This window comes from Oxyura jamaicensis, chromosome 23 (genome assembly GCF_011077185.1).
Source record: "Oxyura jamaicensis isolate SHBP4307 breed ruddy duck chromosome 23, BPBGC_Ojam_1.0, whole genome shotgun sequence".
NCBI classification, from domain to species: Eukaryota; Metazoa; Chordata; class Aves; order Anseriformes; family Anatidae; genus Oxyura; species Oxyura jamaicensis.
Genome location: NC_048915.1, coordinates 3,123,730 through 3,145,190, shown reverse-complemented (window position 1 = coordinate 3,145,190; position 21,461 = coordinate 3,123,730). Strand labels below are relative to the sequence as shown.

Sequence of the window (21,461 nt, the reverse complement as noted above, 5' to 3'; positions counted from 1 at the left end):
GACTCTGTCCTTCTGTGCCTTGGCTTGCCTTTTGCTCTGGACCCAGGTTTCCCCCCTGTCTTCAGTGGTGTTAAAATGGGATTTCTTGTGGTGTGGCCTGCTTGGGCCAAGCTTCATGCCGTCATCATTACCTCTGGTAATCGAGGTTACTTCCACCCCATTTTTTTTTTATTTCAAGGTGGTCTAAAATGAAAGTCTGCATCTCAGAAGCTTCTTTTGACTCCTTACCCCGTTTTCTGGTGTTTTCTCTCTGAAGTTGTGTTGACTTCCACTTGTTTTTTCCAAATACTTCCCTATGCCGGAGGAGACACCTTCTCACCCAGCTGCCCTGATCCAGTACACAGGCCGAGAGCTGAACTGTATGACTGCCATTTTTATTGGGCAACCGTTTCCTAATTCCTGGAAGCTTGTGTTTATAATCTGAGTAACTCGTATTTTTGTTTCTTTGCCACAGACCTGTACGATCTGAAGTAAAAACTGCAACCACAGGACCCTCTGGAACAGGACAGGCCATGTGCAGGACTGAGCTCCGGGTACATTTCTTCCCTCCCTTCTCCCTGCTGTGAGAAAAGCTGTGGGGATGGAGGAGGTGGGAAGCTGGGCCTGAAGTGGTTGCAGAAGAACGTGGCCTAATTTTGTTCACCTTTGGACAGTTGGGGAGCTCCAGCACCTCGTTATCCTTTTGAGACAGCGGGAGCATCCCGTCCCATTGCTCAACGTGTTGTGTCTAGACACGTTCAGGTGGTTGTGGTTGTCCCCATTCAGCCACCCCGAGGGAGTTCCTGGTTCACTGCCCACTGCTGTCGCTTTGGCAGGAGCGGGAACCGGACTTTCTTGGATGTCCGTGTGTGCAGTTATTGTCATGGCGCGCTGCCAACTCTTTTTTTTCCAGAGGGACACAACCAGCGGAGAGGAAATGACAATCTTTAATAGTTTGCAAAGGCTAATTCTAAATGGAATTTCTAGGGACAAAGAAGAGGCGCTTCGTTAACCCACGGGCTGTCTCCCCTGCTGAAAATCCAGAGCTGGCGTCGAGCGACGCAGCCATGCGCCCTCACTGCTGTCCCCGGGAGGTGGGCTGGTGGCCTCCTGACAGTGGGAACCACGGCCTCACCGCCCCGGCAAGGTAAGGGAGGCTGGTGGCCTCCTGAGCAGGGCCTCCGGCTGGAGCGGGACAAGCCCAGCTGAGGCTGGGGGGCTTCCTCCTGCCCCGGTTCCGCTGGTTCCCCAGGCGATTCACTTGCTTCTTGGTTCTGGTTCAGCCCAGCTTGGTTCAGCTCAGCCCATTTCAGCTCAGCTTGGCTCAGCCCAGCCTGGTTCAGCCCAGCTTGGTTCATCCTGGCCCAGTTCAGCCCAGCTCAGCCCAGCTGGGTTCAGTTCAGCCCAGCCCAGTTCAGTTCAGCCCGGATCAGCTTGTACTGGTTCAGCCCAGCTCAGTTCAGCTCATCCCATCCCATTTCAACCTGGCCCGGTTCAGTTTGGCCTGGATCAGCCCAGCTTGGTACAGCCTGGCCCAGTTCAGCCCAGTTTGGTTCAGCCTGGCCCGGTTCAGCCCAGTTTGGTTCAGCCTGGCCCGGTTCAGCCTGGCCCGGTTCAGCCCAGCTCGGTTCCGCCTGGCCCGGTTCAGCCCGGCTCGGTTCCGCCTGGCCCAGTCGTGTTCAGGGCTGAACCGGGCCAGTTCTGTTCAGCCCGGCCCGGTTCAGCCCAGTCTGTTTCAGCCTGGCCCGGTTTCAGCCCGGCCCGGTTCAGCCCGGCTCGGTTCAGCCTGGCCCATTCCATCCCATCCCGCCTCAGCACCCCCTCTCCCCCACCCGCTCTCAACTCCGCGAAATCCACCGCGGGTTTTGCGTGCGGCAGCTCCGCCGCGCCGAGCCGCGAGCGGCCGGGGCCGGCCCCGCTCCTCCTTTGTGATGGGAGGGGAGGTTGGGGGGGGGGGGGGGGGGGGGGAAGAGAGCGAGCAGGAGGGAGGAGGAGGCTCCCGTCCGGGCCGCGCCGCGCTCCGCTCCGGGTTTGGCAGGCGGCCGCGGCGCTGGGTAAAATGGCAGCGCTGAGCCTCGTGCCGGAGTGAGCCCCGCTCGGCGCGCCCCAGCCGGGAGCTGCTCGCCCAGCCCGGCCCCGCCGCCGCTCGGCCCGGCTCCGGGCACGGCTCCCGCCCGCCCGCCGCTGCCCCCCTCCCTCCCTCCCGCTCCTCGAGCCCCTCGTCCCGGGTCTCCCCCCCCCCCCCCACTCCTCCTCCTCCTCCCCTTTCTCCGCCGGCTGCAACCGAGGAGGTACAGCGGGGCCAGGCCCCGGGAAGCCCAACCCAGCGGAGCCCTCCCCGCCTCGCCGAGCAGGCCGGGGGGGAATGAGCCCCCGCTGCCCTGAAGAGCCCGCCGCCGCCTGAGCGGGGAGCAGCAGAGCAGCGAGGCCTCACGCCGGCCGGCCAGGCAGGGAGCAGCTCGGGGGGGGGGGGGGGACCGGGACCGGGACCGGCCCGGGGGGGGCGGCTGGGTGGGGAGGGGGGATCATGGCTGCTCAGGTCGCCCCCGCCGCCGCCAGCAGCCTGGGCGCCCCGGCTCCAACCGAGCTGAAGAAAGCGGAGGCGCAGCAGCAGCAGCGGGATTGTCCCCCGGAGGAGGCGGGGGGTGAGGCGGCGGCGGCGGAGCGCGGCGGCGGCGAGAAGCAGGCGGAGAGCGAGGGCCCCCCGGGGAAGGAGCTGCAGGACGGGGCCGAGAGCAACGGAGGGGGCGCAGGGGCCGAGGCCGACCTGAAGAGCTCGAACGGGAACCCGGGCCCCAGGCCCGCCGCTGCCGCCGCCACCCTGAACAATAACCTCCCGGAGCCGCCCGGTGGCGGCGGCGGCGGCGGCAGCAGCGACGGGGTGGGGGCGCCGCAGCAGCAGCAGCAGCCGCCGCAGCAGCAGCAGCAGCCTCCCCCTTCCCACCCGGCCGCCTTGCCCCCGCCAGCCTACGGCTTCGGGCAGCCCTACGGCCGGGGCGCCCAGGCCGCCGCCGCCGCCGCTGCTGCGGCCGCCGCCGCCGCTGCCTTCCACCAACATGGCGGACAACAAAGCCCTGGCATGGCAGCGCTGCAGAGCGGGGGCCTGGAGCAGCCCTACCCGGGGCCGACCGGAGCCCCCGCGGGGCCGCCCCCTCCCCAGAACTCGCACGGCGGCGCCGAGCACGGCTTCGCCAACCACCAGTACAACTCCTACTACGCGGCCGGCCGCAGCGCCGCTTCCTACCCGCCTCCCCCCCCAGGCCTACGCCCTGAGCTCCCCCCGGGGCAGCGCTCAGAGCTCCGCCGGTGCTAAGTCCCCCGCCGCCGCCGCCTTCCAGCAGCAGCGCTTCGGGGTCATGGGGCCCTCGGCGGCCGGCGGCGGAGCAGGAGGAGGGGGCGCCACCCCGCAGCCCACCGCCACCCCCACCCTCAACCAGCTCCTCACCTCCCCCAGCTCCGCCCGCGGCTACCAGGGGTACCCCGGGGGCGACTATAGCGGCGGGCCGCAGGACGGGGGAGCAGCGGCGGCCGCAGCAGCAGCAGCAGCAGCAGCAGCCAAGGGCCCGGCAGCCGCGGATATGGTCTCGCAGTACGGCGGGGGCAACAGCCAGGGCTGGGCCGCTGCCGGCGGAGCCCCGCCGAGGAGCCACCATGCGCCCATGAGCCCCGGGAGCAGCAGCGGCAGCGGGCAGAGCCTCGGCAGGAGCCAGCAGGTAACGGCGGGGCCGTCGTGGGGAGGGGGAGGTGGGGGGGACGCGGGGGGGGGGGGACCCCGGGGGGGCCGGGGGGGCGGGGGGGGCGGGGGGGGGCGGGGGAGGGGGCTCCCGGGGTGTTGGGGGGCCGGTGCTTGTCCCGCGGGTCCCCCCCCGGCGGGCCGGCGCTGCTGGGGAGCTGCCATTGTCTGTGCTTTGCTGGCTCGCTCTAAAATGGCTGCCTCGTTGCCTTCCCTTCCTCCCTCCCCAGCCTTTGTGCGAGGCTCCCGGGGAACCGCCGCCGTCCCGCGGGCTGCCTCGGGGGAGGGGGCTCCGGTGGGCTCCCGGTGTGGGGGGGTCCGGTGGTCGCCCCCCGGCAGGCTCGGCCCGGTGGCGGCAACCGGGGCCGGGGCTTGCGGGCGGCCCGCGTGGGCCAACGCGGGGCCCCGGCAGCGCCTCCGCCGCCGGGCCGGCCCCGCGGCCCCGGTTCCCTTCCCGGGGGGCCCGAGCCCCTGTGCCGGGGGGTCGCCGAGGACCTGCCGGGGTCGCCGGGGCTCGGCCCGGTTCGTCGGGGCCGCGTTTCCCCGCGGGAGGCCCGGAGGCCGGGCGGGCCGGCGGCCGGGAGCGGCGGTAAACAGCTCGGTGATGGGAGTAGTAAAGCGCAGATCGCTTTGGTTTGGGATTTGAATTATGGAGGTAAAATCCTTCTGTCAAAGCCAGGAGACAGTTGGTCTTAGGTTGACATCCTATCTGTGATCTGATTGGCTCCCCATCTCCTGCTCTTGGCCATTTATAATTGCCTCTGATGTAATGGTACAACAATCCTGATGAGCTCATAAACTTTTACACTCGGCTTTTCTGCCAGCCCGGACCCAAAGCGGCCCTGCCGCCCGCTGCCTCCTCGTCCTCGTCTTCCTCCCCCCCAGCCGAAATTGGCCGTGACCTTGAGGAGGTTCGGTGGCAGCCCCGCATCCGCGGGAGCCCCGGCCAGCCTGCCCTTGTTGCATTGTGCCTGAGACAAAAGAGGAGGCGATGGCATTTTGTTTGTACCTTGGGTTTATTTTGCTTGCGATGTTTTATGCGGCCTGGAATAGAGTCTGTGTTGTCAGAACAGTGGCAGGGCTTCTCTGCACAATGGGCTTGCTGTTTATTTTGGTTATGTGACTTTCCCTTTGGTATAAATGATTTCTTTGATGGGTCTGAGGATGCGTTTTGTTCTTGGCTAATTTTGGCCCTTTTCAAAACTGGGGCTGTTAGGGTTCTTTGAGATAGAGATCTGGGGGTTTCTGGGGGTATATCGCAGCCTTAATAAAGAAAAAAAAAATGGACAAAAAAAGAAAAACACGCCCAACAAAGCAATCAGAACCAAACTTGTGGGGGAAGCGCTGGAAATGGTCAATTACCAATTCACATTCAGTCGGGAGGTTTAACACAGGACAGGCCGAGGGGTCTAACCGTACGTATCGGGGCACATTTTGACTTTCTTTGACTAAGCACTGACAGCGCCTGTCCCTCCCTTTCATTTAAGGGGCGATATCGTGGACATGCAGGTCCTTGCTGTGGTCAGGCTCAACAGCGTTGCAACTGCTTGCTTTGCAAAGGAATACAAATAGGAAAAACAAGCCTGAAAATTAAAATTATTGCTGTATGCGTAGAATTACCGGCTTGCTGGAAATTCGGAGGGCCAGAAAAAGTACAGAAGAGAAAGCAGTACAGTATAAATGTCAGGTATTATAGATACAGGGAGAGGAGATGCTGGTACCTAGTATCTGGAAACTGTGATTAAAAAGAGGTTGCTTTCTGTGTTTAAACGTGCATCCCCAAGGCCTGTCGTGGCCTCACGCAGGACTGACAGACTTCCCCTTTCTCTCTGTGCACTTTTCTCTAACTCCAGGCCCTGGGTCAGAGACACTTGGTACCACGTAGCGTGACATGCAGCCTCCAGGGTTTCCCTTCTTGCTCGGCACTTCTCTGGTGTCAGTCTGAAAACTGCTTAATTTTTGTTCCTTGATTGCTGAAGGCAGCCTCCTTCAGCATCTTGAGTTACTTACCCGCCTTTTCTCTCGGGCTGAACGGTGCTGTCTGGGAGAGTGGATCTTATCTCTGTGGTCATCGAGCTGCCCGATGGCAGCTGGTGGTGAGCTTTCGGCTGTGCTGAGCGGAGATTTCAGGGCCTCGGGAATACGTTCGTGCAAACCTGGGATGCAGGCAGAGAGGAGCCTCGGACAGATGTCACGGATGCTAGGGTGGTTATTTGAAGGGACTTTCTGTATCCTGACAAATCTAAATCTAGGTAAAATGTCTGCTGAAATATGATGTCTGAACTTTTCAAGCAGGGGTTTTAGTAGGCTGTGCATCGGACAAAAGCGCACTTCTGTCTGTTCTGGTACAATGGGAGATGTCTTTGGATTGCGTTTTTGTCCCGGAAAGTGAAATTGACTTGATTCTGGGAGCTGTCGATGCATCCTGTATCAGTATCTGAATAACTAGTCTCATTAATTGGAATTATTAATGAATAGCTGTTCTGAGGATTAGTTTAACTTCAGATCGTACAAATAGTGTACAAAAAGTAAACCAACAACTCTCCCACCCTGAAAGCCAACCCCCCCCCCCCCCCAAATCCTTTTTGCATGAAGGATTAGTGGCCGCAGACTGACAATTCCTTTTTTCTCCTGTAAAAAGGAAAAAGGCCTTTCATCTAGCAGGATGCAAAAAGCTTCCACCTGTCTTCTGAGCTGCTCACAAGAAACGGTTAATTAATAATGACAATACTTCATTCCGAATAACAGCCTCCTTCAGGTGTGTGGCCTGTTAAATTCCCCTCAGTTGGAAGGATTTAAAGCTCGTGTCTTTCCTTTGTGTTGTGCAGCGGAGAACAGAGGGGGTACTTACCCCTACCTTCTGAGGAACTGTAGGGGAGCGAGAGGCGAATGTAATTCATCCGACCCCGCACTACAAAGAGAGGCGTCTCTTGGTGCGGGCCTGGAGAAGGTGATGTGGGAAGGGCATGGGGCTCCTCCGTTCAGGGTTCTTTGGGATAGTTAACGTGAGGTTTGGGGGCTGGGAAGCCGTCCTGCGCAGCGAGGAGAAGTGCCTTTAATTCTCCACACGTGGTAGGATTTATGAATGATGCCATACGGGGAGTTTCATCACACCGCTCATCAAGAAAGACGAAGGAATTTCTGGCGTGAAAGTTGTTTTGGTGGAACGTTTCCTGTAATAAACTAAGAGCATAATCACTTGATAGAGATGGTCTGTAGCCCTCACGGTCCTTTGCTCGCCGGCTGGCCGCAGGAGCACGGTTCTTCCCAGAGCCCCCATAAGATAGGTGTGCTCTGTGTTAGGGCCTGGGATGGAGGTACAGGGGCTTTGCGTCTCTTTAGCTGACCTTTACAGCTGGGAAATGTGGAGTAGGGTCAAGAGATGAGAATGCCTGCTCCTATGGAGAGGGGGGTGAGAAATCTGTGGTTTTCTGTGGCAATGACTCGTAAGAAACCAGGCCTGGGATCTTAGTTTTCAGTTTTTCCATTTTACTAACAGCTCTGTCGTGCATTTGTTTCCACTTCCCCTCAGAGCGTGTAGCCGTTCTTAATAACAGGCTGGCTCTCCCAGCGTCCTGGGACTTAAAGGAAACCGCTCAAGAGAAAGCGCTTCCCTCCCTGTAAGAGGTGGGCATTGCTCGTGGCACGCGCTTTTGCTATGGCAAACGACATCTCCTGTGACGGGAGATGTGTTTGGATCGCATTAAACACCGACGCCTTGGATAACCTCCCCGTAGGTGCGCTGCCGTCTCCAGGCCGCTCTTGTGAGTTCAGTGAAGTCAGTTTAAAAATCTTATGCTAATAAAGAAAATGCTCTTGGGCCCGCTGCCATACAATAGTTATGTTTTGTTGACTTAGATCTCAACTTTAGTGGTAAGCGAGGCATGAAAAATGTTGTTGAAAATATGTTTTTTAAACTAAATTGGCACCAAATGGCTCTGTGCTGCCAATGAGCTGTGATATCTTGGAATCTGCAATTGAGACCTGGCTCCTCTTGGCTTGGAGCGCGGGGTTTTTCCTTGCTTAGCATTGTAATGTTAGGAGGCCTCGAATTGCTTGCGAGGTGCAGTACACACGAGATCTTTCCCATGAAAACGGGGCTGCTACGTCTTCTTCTGGTGTAGGGCTCACCTCTGAATGGGCGACTTCAGATTTTCTCTGCTTTAAAAAAAAAAGTAGAAAAATGTGGGGGTTGAATTAGGTTGTAAGAATCAATCTCGTTAATTCTGATGTGGACACTGAAGATCTCACGGGCTTACTTTTTAGAGTAGCCTGAGGTAGACCAGGCGTTGTTGCCCTGTTCTGTTAAACACCTTGATTTCTGAAATACCATCGTCCTGATGCTTGGTTTTATGGTGACTGGAGCTTCCAGGCGGGATAGCCGTGAGCTAGGACACGGGACACTACCCATCAGTTCTGATGCTCAACTGGAGCTTAGTTTTCCTGCCCTTAGCCCCGCTAGTTTACTAGGAAACCTGGGACAAACGTGATTGTGCCGTCCTTTTTTATTTTTTCCCCTCAGTGAAACGGGGTTAGTAATGCTTGGCACCTGCCTTTTACTAAGTATAAATTAAATGTTCTGTCAATCCTTATTTATTGGCTGTACTAGGGGAGGGTTTCTACATCTGGTGCCTCTTGTAATCACGTTGGTGGTTGCAAGACAGAGACGTGCCTTTGGAAGGTTGCTCATTTGACTTTTGGGTCACTTTTTTGGTGAGAACGCCTGCCCGTTTCCTAAAACTATCAGTCCAGTTCGAGTTGTTCTACCTGCTAAAACTTCTCTTTCCCGATGTGACTGCTCAGCCGATACACAGAACCTCTCCCCCGTTCTTAGGTGATGCTAGAAATTGGGGGGGAAGCATGCGATTCGAATGCTGTTACATATCCTCTTACTGGTCCCCTGAATTTTCTGTGTTCATCATTTTTTTAGCCTGTAGAATCTGAGAACACTGGTTAATGGATATTATCTTAGAAGTTTTAACATGAAGACCCTATTCAAAAAACAAAACACAACACAGCAGCTTTCCTTCAGAGAGAAACTGGAGTCTAAAATTAGGCTAAATAGTGCAGCTGTTCATTTTATCGTACTGTTACCTCATAAGCGACTTTTCCACCGTTTTTCTTTCTACTCTTTCCAGAGGAACGCCACCAACTTGGAAATCCAGTTTTTACCCTACGAATCTGAACCCGTGATCTCCTGTAATTAAAGCGCTAGAGAAAGATGCCCTTTCCAGTTTTTACCGGGTGGATTTGAAATTCTTTGTCTAGTCAGTTTGATTTCTTTTTTTTTTTTTTTGAATTGCAACTCCTGGGTGATGGATTGCTCTGGGGAAGAGCTCATCAGCATGCCGTTGCCCAATTCCTGCCAAGAATGTTTGAAACTCTCGGGCAGCAGCAAAGCAGAAACCGAAGGCAGGCGTAAGTGCAAGGGAGAATGAAGAAGATAAGCTGGTCGGTATTAACGCTGCTGTTAGGGGCACTTGCTTTCCTTTCTGGAAGGGTCCATAAAGCAGCAATAAGGATGCAAAATAGTATCTTCCCTTTCTTCCTGGTAGTAAAAATGAAGGGTTATCGGGGAGAAATCCTGCAGAAGTTCATTTTTTTTCTTCTGCCATGAACTGATTTCCAGAAGTTCAGCCTGTAATTTATTGGGAGGTTACGCACGTGCACTGGTAAAACTATACTGGGTGTCTGTTAGCCAAAGCGATAAATCTCCGGCCTGAAGTGAGTGACAGGTGGGATTGGAGGGAAAAAAAAGCAGTTTTCTTTGGCACGCTGGACCAAAACTGACGTGTTCCGTCTGGGTCCCTGCTGTCCACCTGTTCCGGGGTGACATTAGGGAGGCTGATGATGACTTTCTGTTTTTCGTTTTAGCGGCTGGAAAAGCGGAGAAGTTGGTCACCTAACGAGAGGCCGCGCGTGTTTTCTGCAGGCTCAGGAAGACCGTGCTGTATTTATAAACCGATTCCAGTAAAATTCCAATCATAAGTTAAATGTCATCTCTGCTGGGTTGAGTGTACGCTTATTCTTCTTGAGGCCGAAATTCCGCGGAAACCGTAGGTTTCAGGCAGTCGTTTGTTTTGCCCTGGTATGTAGAGGAGGAACGTAAGCTCTCGCGTTCTTCCAGTGACTGTTTTTCAGTGGAAGCAGCCGAGACGTTGATGGGGGAAGTTGCCAAGGTGAGGCACGGAGGCTGGGACAGGGCTGAGGATGCAATATGGGTCTTGTGAGGCTCATCCTGTGCTCTGAGTGTGAGACCATCTTTCCTCCCCCAGCGCGTGGCTTGAGCTGAATGCATCCTTAAGACTCTTTTAATGGAGTTCCACGCTTAAAGAAGCAGCACCTAAGCCTGTCCTCAGAGGCTCGTAGAGTGAAAGAAGCAGGGCTGGAACAGGAGGAGCTGCTTCTCTCAGGACTGAGCTCATGTACATATTTTACCAGTTCCTGTAGCGTCTTAATCAAATGTGATAAAACGTATTAACATATGGATGAGGGAGGGGTTCCCAGTTCTTACTCCTCTGTGCACCTGCACTCAGTATATAACTCAGCAGTTCAGTCATGCAACTTGAGCGTTTTTGAGTCTTTTTTGGAGTATGTCAAGAAGAGCATTACCGTGTTTGCCTTGGTGTTCTTCCTGGAATATTTCTGAGTTGCAGTCACAGCTCAGTAAGTATTTACACAATGCAGGCCTGGGCTTTCCATAGTGAAATGTAAAGGATACTACATAATGACAGGTAAACTCAATAAAAGCTACTTCTGAATTTCACAGCAAATAATGTTTTGTATGTTCAGGGTAAAATGATAGCTGTAGCTAGAATCTAATTTCTAATCTTCTTTCTCCTTATTTTGAGGGTGAAAAAGGGGACAAGTGGGTAGGAGCAAGTCAAGAAAGGGATCGTTTTGTTCTGTAAACACTCATGGTAAAGAAATTTCTTTATGGGGGAGTGAGGTGGTGGAGAGCGTGCGTGCTAATTCCTGTGAAATTTCCATGAAAAATCAGTTTGGGTGAATAACCCTGAAAAGCTACCGCTCCATTACCGTTACTGGCATTTCGTGCGATAACCAGCACGTCACCGTTCCTTTAAGTTACCTATAGCAATTGAAGCTCTTCCAAGGACGTATTAAATTGCTACTAACGTTTTTTTTCCCATTTTTTTTCCTTTTTTTTTTAAAGCTTGAGTAACTTCCTGTTGCTCTTGGGTCATTAATAATATGCCTGAACAGTCCCAAGAAGCTGCGTTTTAGACGCAGGAGTAGTTTTTGGAGAAGCTGCAGGAGGCCCCGACGCAGGCAGTGTCCCCTCGGTGCGGAGCAGACCTCAGCTGCTTGTTCTGCTGTGGGCTGGCCCCGTGTTTTGTGTCAGCACGGGTGTTTTTGGCCCTGTGACAAACCAGAGGGGACCGAGCAACACTTTCACATTTTTTTTCTGGCATGTGACTGGGAGGAGAGAGTGTTTCGGTGGCAGCAGCCAGTCGCTGATGTCAGACCATGGCCTAAGGTAGCCGTGACTTTCCGTCCTGAGAGATTCTGTGACTCTTCTCAAAGAGAAATTCTTGAAGTTTGGAGGACTCTGGAATTTCCCCTGGGGAGAATTACTGGGTTAAACAAGTACTTCCCCCCCCCCACATGCTCTCACTTGTGAGATTTCATTCAGGTTTGACTAAGAGAAACCCTGAAAATTACCATTTCCCCTCTGATGTCAGCACTGCTCTGGCAGCCTGCCTGTGAATAACCGAGCAGGAATGCTTTAAAACCTGAGCTCAGGCCACAGCTGCAGCTACACCTCCAGACGTGGCGGTGGGAGACCCGCTGTGATTTGGGACGCGCTCGGATTGCCGGCCATGGGGTTTGTGCTTAGCGCTGCCCGTGTCCGAGCGGTGGATGCGGTCTGAGAAGCAGAAGAGGCAGGGTACCTGCTGAAAACGGCCGTTCTGTTTTGGGTTCAGGGCACCAGTTTTGATGTTTTTCATTTTTTTCGTTGCTTTTGTTGTCTTTGTGGGTGACGATGGTTTTCTCACAGAGCAGAGGGCTGGATCAGGATTCAGAAGGTCATCTGGCTTGTTCTGCTCCAGGGCAGGACCAGCGCTACCTAAGCACAGGGCAGACACGGCGACGAAGGCGATGCAGGTTCCTCAGTCTGTCTCGGTGCTTTGCTCTCCTTGGCATTGGACATGAGAAAAACAATCTCACTCAAGTCATCTTAACTGAATATCCCTGCTTGTTCTAGTCTGTTTAGGTATCCGGATCGGAGGCAAAAGTTACATGATAACCAGCCTACAAACGTGTGACTTTTCCCCCCCGTCCCCCAGTTCCTCGAGGAAAAGCTTCTAGTTAAATTGCAAAATGTCTCCCTTTATTTCCAGATTACTGTGCTCGCTGGGGACTGCGCCGCAAGGATGGGACTGTCCTGCTTTTACCACCCGAACCCCTTCCGGGGTCCCAGAGCCCAACAGGCTCGCTCTGTACTTTTCTGGATGGGATTCTTCTCTGGTCTTGTTTTGAGTTTCGTTCTTAACAGTTTGATGATGGATTTAAAGTCCAAGTGCCTGCAGGACTATGCACCCTGTACAAGTTTAGGAGGAGAATCTGGTATTCATTAACTGCATGTAAATAATTAAACTGGTGCTAGACGAGAGGTGGTCTTTCCTCAAACATACTCCTTGTGAAATGGTTTGAAGAAAAGCTTTTACCTCTATGCAGAAGATCCATTGAGATGGTAGAAGTGCTGGCTTTAGTTGCAGCTTGATTTCTTTTTCTCTCTGAGTTAAGGATCTGACTTTGTAGCTGGCATTGCTCACCCCGGAAAAAGTTTCACATTCAAGGCCAGTTCACGGAGCGCTGTCACGTGTTCCCGAAACGGCCTTTTGGTTGTGCTTTAGCTGCACGCGGTGTGAGGAGCCCTGGAGTCCTGCCCTTGGGGCTGGGGGAAGCTGTGTGTGGGGCTTTTCTTTCTTTATTTTTTATTTAAACAAACTCATTTGGTCACTGTTGTGTAAGGGGCTTGTAATCGCAGTGCTTCGGAGCCCCTGAAAAGGATCCAGGACAACTGCTTTTAACACAGTTGGGCTTTTTTTCTTTAAATTGCGTGGGGATAATTGGACGGTGTTGTGGTAGCATTTAAACATCTCCTGGTCTTTCATTTCATTGTGATATACCAGTGAGGCTAGGAAGTGTCGTTCTCTGCCCCTCAGAGGGGCTTTCCTTGCCCCCACACCGTAACTGCTGGATCACACTTTCTCTCTGGGCATGGGGTTGCACCCAGAACAGTTTTCTTCGTTGGTTTTCTGAAAAATCATCTCACTGGAAATGTCGGTTCTGGTTGCCTCCGGGCAGAATTTGGCTCTCTTGGCACGGGGTGTGTTTGGGGGGGAAACGACTTCAGGTAGGGAGTGCGCTGAGGCTGGATCTGGTGAGGGTTCCTAACAGAAATGGTCTGAAAAGCACTCGTCTGGGTAGTGCTCGGGAGGAGAGGCAAAATACCCGGCTGATGCTTGTCTCCCAGTACCCACTGGTGGACGTACAGAGCTCTCCTGGATTATCCCCCCTGCCTCTACTTCAAAAATATTTCTGAGATGCTTCCGTCGGCCTTCCTGTTTGGTTCACGAGGCATGGCAGCGCTGCGAAAGCTTGCTTCCACGTTAATTGTGATTGATTACTTTGCAATCTAGGACAAGATTTCCTTTGAAAAGCTATATGCTGATTTGGTGTCAGGAATTAAAATCAGATGAAGTGATTAGTGTTCTATGAAATATCCCAGAGCAATCCAGTGTTCCTCGTCGGCTTTCAACTGTGTTCGGCCCTTAACCCTCGCCTCCCTTCCCTTCTCCAGAGCAAGGCACTAAATCTGCGGTCCGTGCGCTCAGGAGAATAACTCATTAGGCATATTGTATCAGGAGATCGTGATATAATTTGCTGCTGAGCTTCAGGGTGTAGATTTACTGGCTTTAACGATGAGCGCGGAGTATTGGAAGTGCATCGTGTCAAAGTACCAGCGATGCCTGCAGTGGATGGGGAACGCGTGTTAATGGGAGCTTTAAATCTGATCGCTCTGCACATGGCAATAAACTGCTCGGAGTTGTCACTGCTGTCAAGGTACAGTCATGCCTCCTCTTCCTTTTCTCATATGAGTTGTCTTGCAGTTTCTTGTTATACCTGTTCCTGAAACCAGGGAAGAGACTGTGCAACGTTGGCTGTTCCTCCTCCCCCCATGGCATTGGCACAGCTCTGAATTTTTGTATCTTCTCCCCAGCTGCCAGCACGCTCTTTATAACTCGCTCAGCAACTCCCCACGGTGTTCGTTCAGCTTTAAAAGAAGCTGGGTTTTTTGGAGCGTAGAAGCCCAAGGACAGAAGCGAGCGTGGGGTGATGGACCCAGGCCTCCCAACCACTACAATCGGCTGCATAGGGCTGGTGGATTTTTTTTTTTAAATTTTATTTATTTTTTTAATAACAGTGACCTTGTGCCACGGCACGGCTGGGATTCGTGCCGGGCTTGCACGAGTGTAAGGTACCTGAATCGTGACAGTGCTGGCTTGCCGAGGGCTCTCGCAGTGTCTTCGCTGCTGTCTGGGAGCTGACTTGGCTGCGGCTCCGCGTTTCTTGCCTACGTAGTCTTTTCATCTCCCCCAGCCTCCTCTCCTCTCACCAACATGACAGCAGCTCTGCTTTCGGGATGCAAATAGATCATTTGGGTATAAATACTGGAGATTGGTTGTTGTTTGCTACGAAGTTACCGAGTGCATCCTTGGTGAATGCAGATGGTAACTTGTCATTACTGCAATTTCAAATATTTTTGGTTCCGTGGAACCAAAGTGGAGTCTTGAAGGCTGAATTTTAAGGCTAAAATAAGAGAAGGCTCAATAAAGCCCACAAAAATAGCATCCAAATTTGTCAGCTGCTGTAATAAGAAGGGAAGTAACTTTTTCTTGTTCCTATTAGCAAAGTGGAGTCTTGCTACCCTGCATCGTTTCAGATCCTTCCTATAAAATATTGGGGTGAGGTCAGGAGGGACGGACAGAGCTTAAGGGGTGCCAGGTAGCTCCTAACAAGATGATGCTGGGGCTAATGCTAGCGCAGGATGAGGTGTGCTGCAAGGATCAGCTGCTCGCCCGTGGCTGCGGTGCCTGGGGATGGTCCTGGAGGTATTAGCAGATGGTTGCACCAGCACTGGGACCAGGGGCTGGCCCGTCTCGGAGCAGCAGCGATGTCCATGGCTGAACTGAGAGCTCAAACTCTAAGTTCTGAAGGCGACGATGGCTGGCGGGCTGGAGGATTGCTGCATTTTCCTTACTGGTCGTGGGTTAACTTACCGAGATCATCCCTTCTGTCGATGGGCTCCGAACCTCAGATTACTTGGATTATTACCGTCTTCCTTTATGTCGCGTTATACATGCTTTTAAACAAATTCAGTTATTCTGCAGAAGCAAGGGATAGCCTATGTGCTTCTTAAAACGTGGCTTGGAGAAACTACAGGCCCCGACATGCAGCTCTTATTAAGGCAAGCAGCTGCTCTGGACAAGATGGAGCTCTGCATGCTGAGATGAGGTAGCCTCCGACAGCTGCACCTCGCTTTTACCGTGAGCATGGCTGCGTCCTCCTCCACCTTGGTGCTGTGTGTGGTAGGAGAATTTGGACCGTTGGACGCCTGGGGGGGGGTTTCAGAGCCCTGAACTCTGGGGTTCAGCCTTACCAACCCCGTGTGGTAGGTGGCCGTGGGATTTTGTGGGAGTCTGTTCAGCCACCCCTTATTCGGGGGGGGCGGGGAGGGGGAATGAAACAGATTTGCAAAATGTTGAAATATTCAAATACAGATGGAGCTTTCAGACAGACACAGGTGGGTAGAAACCTGCAGTGCCACAGTTTTCCATACATAAAATGGGAATAAATAAGGCATAGCTTTAAATGATGAAAGCCGCGTCAGGTAGCACAGTCAGGCTGGATCTCTAGTTCTGCAATTTAGCCGTGTCCTCCTCCTGCCCTCCCTAAATGGTGTATGAAGGTCCAGCTCCAGACAGACTCACCCACAACTTCTTTCTGGACAGTGTGCAGCTTTCCAGTTTTGTTGCTTTGGAACAGGAGAAGCTGATAATACACGGACTCCTTTTCTAGCCTGCTACCCCTCCGCGTGATGGTAGGTGTCTTCTGCCTGTGTGAAGCCAACTTCATTCCCCTCCAGAAGAGTTCACGTGATGTCTTTCTGCTTTATTTTTTAGAGCTTGTGTAAGTTTTGTCATTCATGTCCGTGGTAAGAACTAGGAAGATGTGCTGAAGGTGCCTTACCAGACCCCTAAACGTGCGCTGGGCCCCCTCGGATTTCTGTGTGCAAAGGGGTTTTAATGAATTGGTAAATTTAACTTTGTTCCGGAAAATAAACTCTAGCGAGCTCTTTTGCATTGGGTCTTCCTTCAGGGCTCAAGTTGTGGAAGACAAATGTCCGTGCAGTTGAGTACCAAGAGACATCTGTCTCCGAGATCAGCGCTGCCCGTTTGAACGGAAACGGGCGCTACGGAGAATTAGCTGGGTGACTGGGGTTTGCCACAGGTCTCAGTTGTCCGAATGGATTTACAGAACTTCTGGAGCCTTTCAGGTTTTCCCTGGTGCTTAGGGCAAAGATTTTGCATCTTGCTGGTGAACTGGAGCCAGCTGCACTCTTCGGGATTGAAATCGGATTGCTTAAGTCGGGGTGATGCTTAGCGTAACTTTGCTCTTCCATCCCAGCCCTTCCTTCTCTTGCTTTTTTCATGGCTTGCTCTTGGCCTTGTCCTGTTTCTGTGGTACAACAAGAGCTTGCTTGCTCCTTCTAGTGTGTAAGTAGGCCTGGAATGAAAACGCTGTAATAAGACACTTAACCGTCTTTTTGTTGACTTGCTTCCAGTTCATTAGAGCAGACGTAGGAGGTTGGCTAAACTTAAAGCCTGATTTAATATTCAGGAAGGAAGTTTCTTTCCATCCTAAAAGGAACACCACCTCGTTACAACTACCACATGTTTCTTGGGGTCGTCTCCCGTAGAGCTGAGGTGAAGATTTTGGGAGGAGTCAACAGTGACACTTTGGAAATCGTGGGCTGAGTTGGGTAAATAGCGTGCTTCTAAAACGAGTTGGAGTTTGGGGACAGCCAGTTACCGAATTCTGTGGATAGAAGGAAATAATTTCCGTTTATACTTAGGCATGAAAATAAAACTGGAGGTGTTAGAAATTACACTGACCCTCTAAATAGCAAACGGGGTAATCTGACTCCAACTACCTGTGAAATGTCTGAAAACTTCCCCAGTCCCCAGCTGTTGCAAAAGGATCCCGATTCTTCGTTAATTTAGACTGCACTTAATTCAGCAAATAGGGTTTGTCAGATTCCCCTGCCACGTTAAAATAACCGTGGAGGTAGCTGTCAGCTCCTGCTTCCACTTCAGTGCCTGATAAAGGAGTTGAGATGAGAGCAGAAGGAGCCGATTGCCCGGCCGAGTCATCGGATGCAGACAACGCGTCGCTGTCGTTCGGCTGCTGCGGAGTGCGAGGATGAGCCGGGACAGCGAAGGGGATGCTGTGCTGACTTCGGGTCGTCTCTTTGCTGCGGTTCAGAGCTCCTGTGCAGACCTCGTGTTACTTTATACGCTGTGGATGTTCAGGCCGTCACTGGTGTCGTGCTGGCAAAAGGATACTACGTAATGACGGCATCTCTGCGAGTGCTAACTTTCTATAAGAACAAAGCAGAGTTTCCCCCTCTCCCTGTTTATCCCACCTCGCTGTTTATAGTGTAAATCTTCTTCAGGTCCCTTTGCACCACGGCTCTACAGAAGTCTAAAAAAATGTCTTGTTAATGTGAGCGCGCATCCGCCTTTGAGTAGATCCTGAAGATTGCAGAAAACCAGCTGTATGTCATCTTCAGATATGATAGCAGCTGAAACATTGCATCGAGGGTCCTAAGAGATAGCTAAATAATGTGGTGTGATAAGCTGTGTGGCCATGTGTCAGAGAGTGACGGGCTGAAGAAAGAAACTGAAATGCAGAGCCTCAATAAGCTGGATTTGTTGAATTTGTTAAGGAGGGCTTTAAGTCGGCCTAGGAGGGAAAGATGAGATCAATGAGATCAACAAATGCACTTTGTTTAAAGCAGGGGCATGCTTAGCACCTTCCTTCTGTCTTTCCAAAAAAAAAAAAAAAAGGAAGAAACTCAGATCCCCTCTTGTACTTGGGCATGAACGCTGTGCTCCTGGTGGGTTTGATGCAGGGCTCTCATTTCATTTCCCGGCCAGATCTTCTTCTGACTTGCTTTTTTGAGGAGTAAAGCGTTCTGTAATAATAGATCCTGCAAGCAAAACTCCGGTCAGTTTTAATCAATTTGAAGAGTATTAGTAAAAGTGGTGCTTAGGAAAGTCCTCCGAGATGTGTGGACTGGCCTCTTGCTGAGAAACGTTAATAGGGTAATTACTGAATTATGTTTAGCCAGGAAGATACAGCTCGCAGTATAGCTGTTTGGAGAAAACTTATTCATCTTTGTTTCCACTGGTAAGACTTAGTATAATGGATTTACAGAAAATCTCCCCAGAGGATCGAGTGTAATAAATCTATAGGCAAAGAAAGGAGCAACGTTTAGCAGGGCTGGCTTTAAATCTACAGGAGCTCCAAATAACTTGGTTAGAAGCAGGTTGTTTAGAAAATGTTTTCCTTTTGGGTCTAATTCTGATTTCTATAGCTTATTCTGAGGTCTGTGTTACCAGATTAGAGGAATAGAAAGTATTTGGTTGAACTCTGACCTGCTGGAAAAAAAATCAGAAGAAAACGAGGCTCCCTCTACTCGTAGAACTGAAACTATTGAGCAGAGGTCAGTTATTTTAGCAACCGAAGAGGGAATTTGCATTGGCCATTGATGATAAGGTGAGCTTTCTGCCTCTCGGTTAATGTGCTCGAATCTTTTGGGGAGCGGTGGTGATTTATTTTTCTGTAGATTACGTAAGAATGGATTTATCTCTGAAGTTTCCAAGGGGGATGAGTGTTTGTAACCCTGAAAACAGTCCTGTGCTGTTCCAGAAGTCGGGTTTTGGTGCTCCTGGCACGTGCCCCATGGCGTGTAGGTGTAGGGTGCTGTTGGGGGACTACAAGCAGGGACCTCTAAGCAGAGCTGACTGTCGCTGTGGGGGTGGCATGGGGCATTTAGGTGCTGTTTCCAGCCTGGTGCTTGCAGGAACCTACATGTGCCCCTCGGGGTGCTGGATTTGGTCTCCTGTTGACCACTCATTTCCCAAAGCAATGGGTGCTGCCCTGGAGGATGGGTGAGGAGGATAGCTGCTGCGTGCTGAGCGGTGCCGTCGTGGGCTGTGCGCTTCCCTGGTGATGCTGAGGAAATGAATGAAGCTCGAAGTTCTCAAGTTTAAAAAAGGGAGGGGAAAACTAAAAGAAGTAAGCATTTCTGTGATTTTTTTCAGTAAAGTATGCCCATTTTAACTGTCCTAATGGGACACCTGATCCACGATAGTGTAGTGCTTGCCATGGTGTTTTCTTGGTATTTTTGTCTTCTGGGGACATCCTCAGCTACTACGGGAGGATTTTTCTTGTTATCTTAATGTTTAATTTCACTTCGGCCTCTTCCGTCTCTCTTTAAAAGCAGGGCACCACAGGGAGAGAGGCAGTGAAGCGTGACGCAGTGCGCTGGCCCCTCAGGAAGCTATAAAGGGTAGCGAGTTGGGCCTGGGGTATTGACCTTAGTGCAGCCTCTTAGACCTTAAATAGATCAGCTGAGAGTGTTCCTCACTGGAAGATGAGCCATGTTTGCTCACAAACGAGGCCTCTTGGTCGTTGTTGCTCCTGCCCCGGCCTAACTCTAGGCTGGTATGGAGGAATTTGAATCACTTGTGTGCGGAGTTTCAGAGGCCGCAGGTAGACACAGAAGTGAGTGAAGCTGTGGCTGAAAGGGCTTGTGAAGCATCTTGTGTTGCCCGTTGGATGTCCCTCCCTTGGTTGTGTTGCCTTTGCCCACCCCCTTGCCGTGTGGAGATGGGTTCCACGCTTGTTCCCCAGCAGCTGTGCTTTCTGTGCCGGTACCGTCACATCTGACACAGCTTAACACTGGTGAGTGTGCCAAAAACTGTCTGCCTCGATGCTGCAGGTAGTGTATCTCTAATTGTACCTGTTGAACTTGAAAATATGGCAGAGGTTTGATTTACAGGGAGGGCTCAGTCGTGGGAGGTTAAATCCCTTGTCCCTGGATGCATGCTGAGGGTGCTGGAGCCTCCGCGGCCCTACCGGTGTTGGAGCCCTGGGCAGCTCCGTGGGATGTGGAAAGTACTGGAAATGGCAAAGTTTGGTGCGGCCTCTTCCCATTGATTTGGGTCACTTTTTGATAATAATGTTAATGGTCAGTTGGTAAGTCCTCTGAGCAGCTCAGAAGCTTTTCCCAAGCGATTCACCGTTGGCCAGGGACTCTCAGGTGGAGGTTCTCTGGCCTTCCTTGGCATAGCTGCTGAATCTGGACCCGGGTCTCCTCCCCGAGCTGCTGTAGGTGTCAGTTAGGCTAATGCTCTGTCACTGCTTTTCAACTTTTTCTACAGTCTTCTACGGGCTTGTATAGCTGGTTGATTTTGCTAGACGTGGCACAGAAAGGTTTGGGGCGCGTAGGTGGTTTTATTCTCTTGCTTGGTTTAAATCCAGTATGACCGTGGTACTGATTGACTGATTCGTACGGAAAACGACTCCCCTTTCCCAGCATTGTCCATCACTCACGCTGTGTTTATAGCTGACGTGGGAATCAGCTTTGTAACTTCACTGCCTGCGGAGACTACTTGCCCTCATCTTCAGGCAACGAGAGGTTGGAGACACGAGGAAACAGCACGCTCTTCTTCCAAGACCTCTCCATTTCCTTAAGGTCCCATCCGGATTCAGCCTCAGGGAGGTGACCAGCTCATTCCACGTGCTCACAGGACGGCGTTAACCGGTGTCAGCGCTGCTCAGCACCATCCCAGCTCAGCCCTCGGGGTCTGGCGGTCCCTATCCCCCCGAGTGTCCCGGGGGTGGCCCGGGAGCAGCTGCGGCCTCGTGCTGAATTGGCAGGACCCGGCGGGCTCTTTGTAGCGGCGCTCAGCAGCCAAACAATAGTTTGTGCTCGCGGGGCCATGTGGCGAGTCACGTGCGCCGTGCTGTTTCTGCCGGGGTCCTTGCCCATCTGTTCTCGGCTCTTTCTGGGTTATCAGGCGCGGGTCCAAGTCCTTGCAGGCAGCCAGCTCCGTGGCCAGAGATTACGAGCACTAACCTTCCTGGCAGGGGTGGCGTGGCTTTGCTTTTATGCAGATTAGCCATGTGCTTCTCACTTCAAGGCGTTCCACAGGAAAAGACGGTTTCCTGTGTTTGGCTCTCGGTGGGCGTCTCCGGCGCGCCGTGCAGCCGGGGCCGGGGCCCGCGCGCGTGGCGAGAGCGCTCGGGAGAAGGGATTACAGCGATCGGGGGCCCCCCCTCCATCCACCTCCGCTGCTACGTCACCACAACACAACCACACGCGCGCTCATACTGTTGGTGTCATTCATTCAGTGCCAAGATTGCTTTAAAAAATTCCCTTGGCCCCAGTTCAAACAGGAGTACAGCTGGGATGTGTTAGATTTTAGGCAGTCTGCCCTCAATTTGAGATGAGTTATAAATAGCAGTGCCGACTTCCTTAACTACCACTCTCCGAGGTAAAATGCAGGTTAATTACTGTGGGAATCAATTAGGGCTTCTCTCGGTTAAACAGCCAGGAATGCTTTTTATTATTTTTTATCGCAAAAAA

The 21,461-nt window shown here is 52.4% G+C and overlaps 1 protein-coding gene across 1 annotated transcript in view; it reads left to right on the top strand.

Moving 5' to 3' along the window:
• The first annotated feature begins 2,506 nt into the window (after window positions 1–2,506).
• The window catches only part of ARID1A (AT-rich interaction domain 1A), a 60,326-nt gene continuing 41,371 nt past the window's right edge, over window positions 2,507–21,461 (top strand). The window contains 2 exon segments of the mRNA XM_035345511.1: window positions 2,507–3,238; window positions 3,240–3,692. Coding sequence (XP_035201402.1) covers window positions 2,507–3,238; window positions 3,240–3,692 — 1,185 coding nt within the window.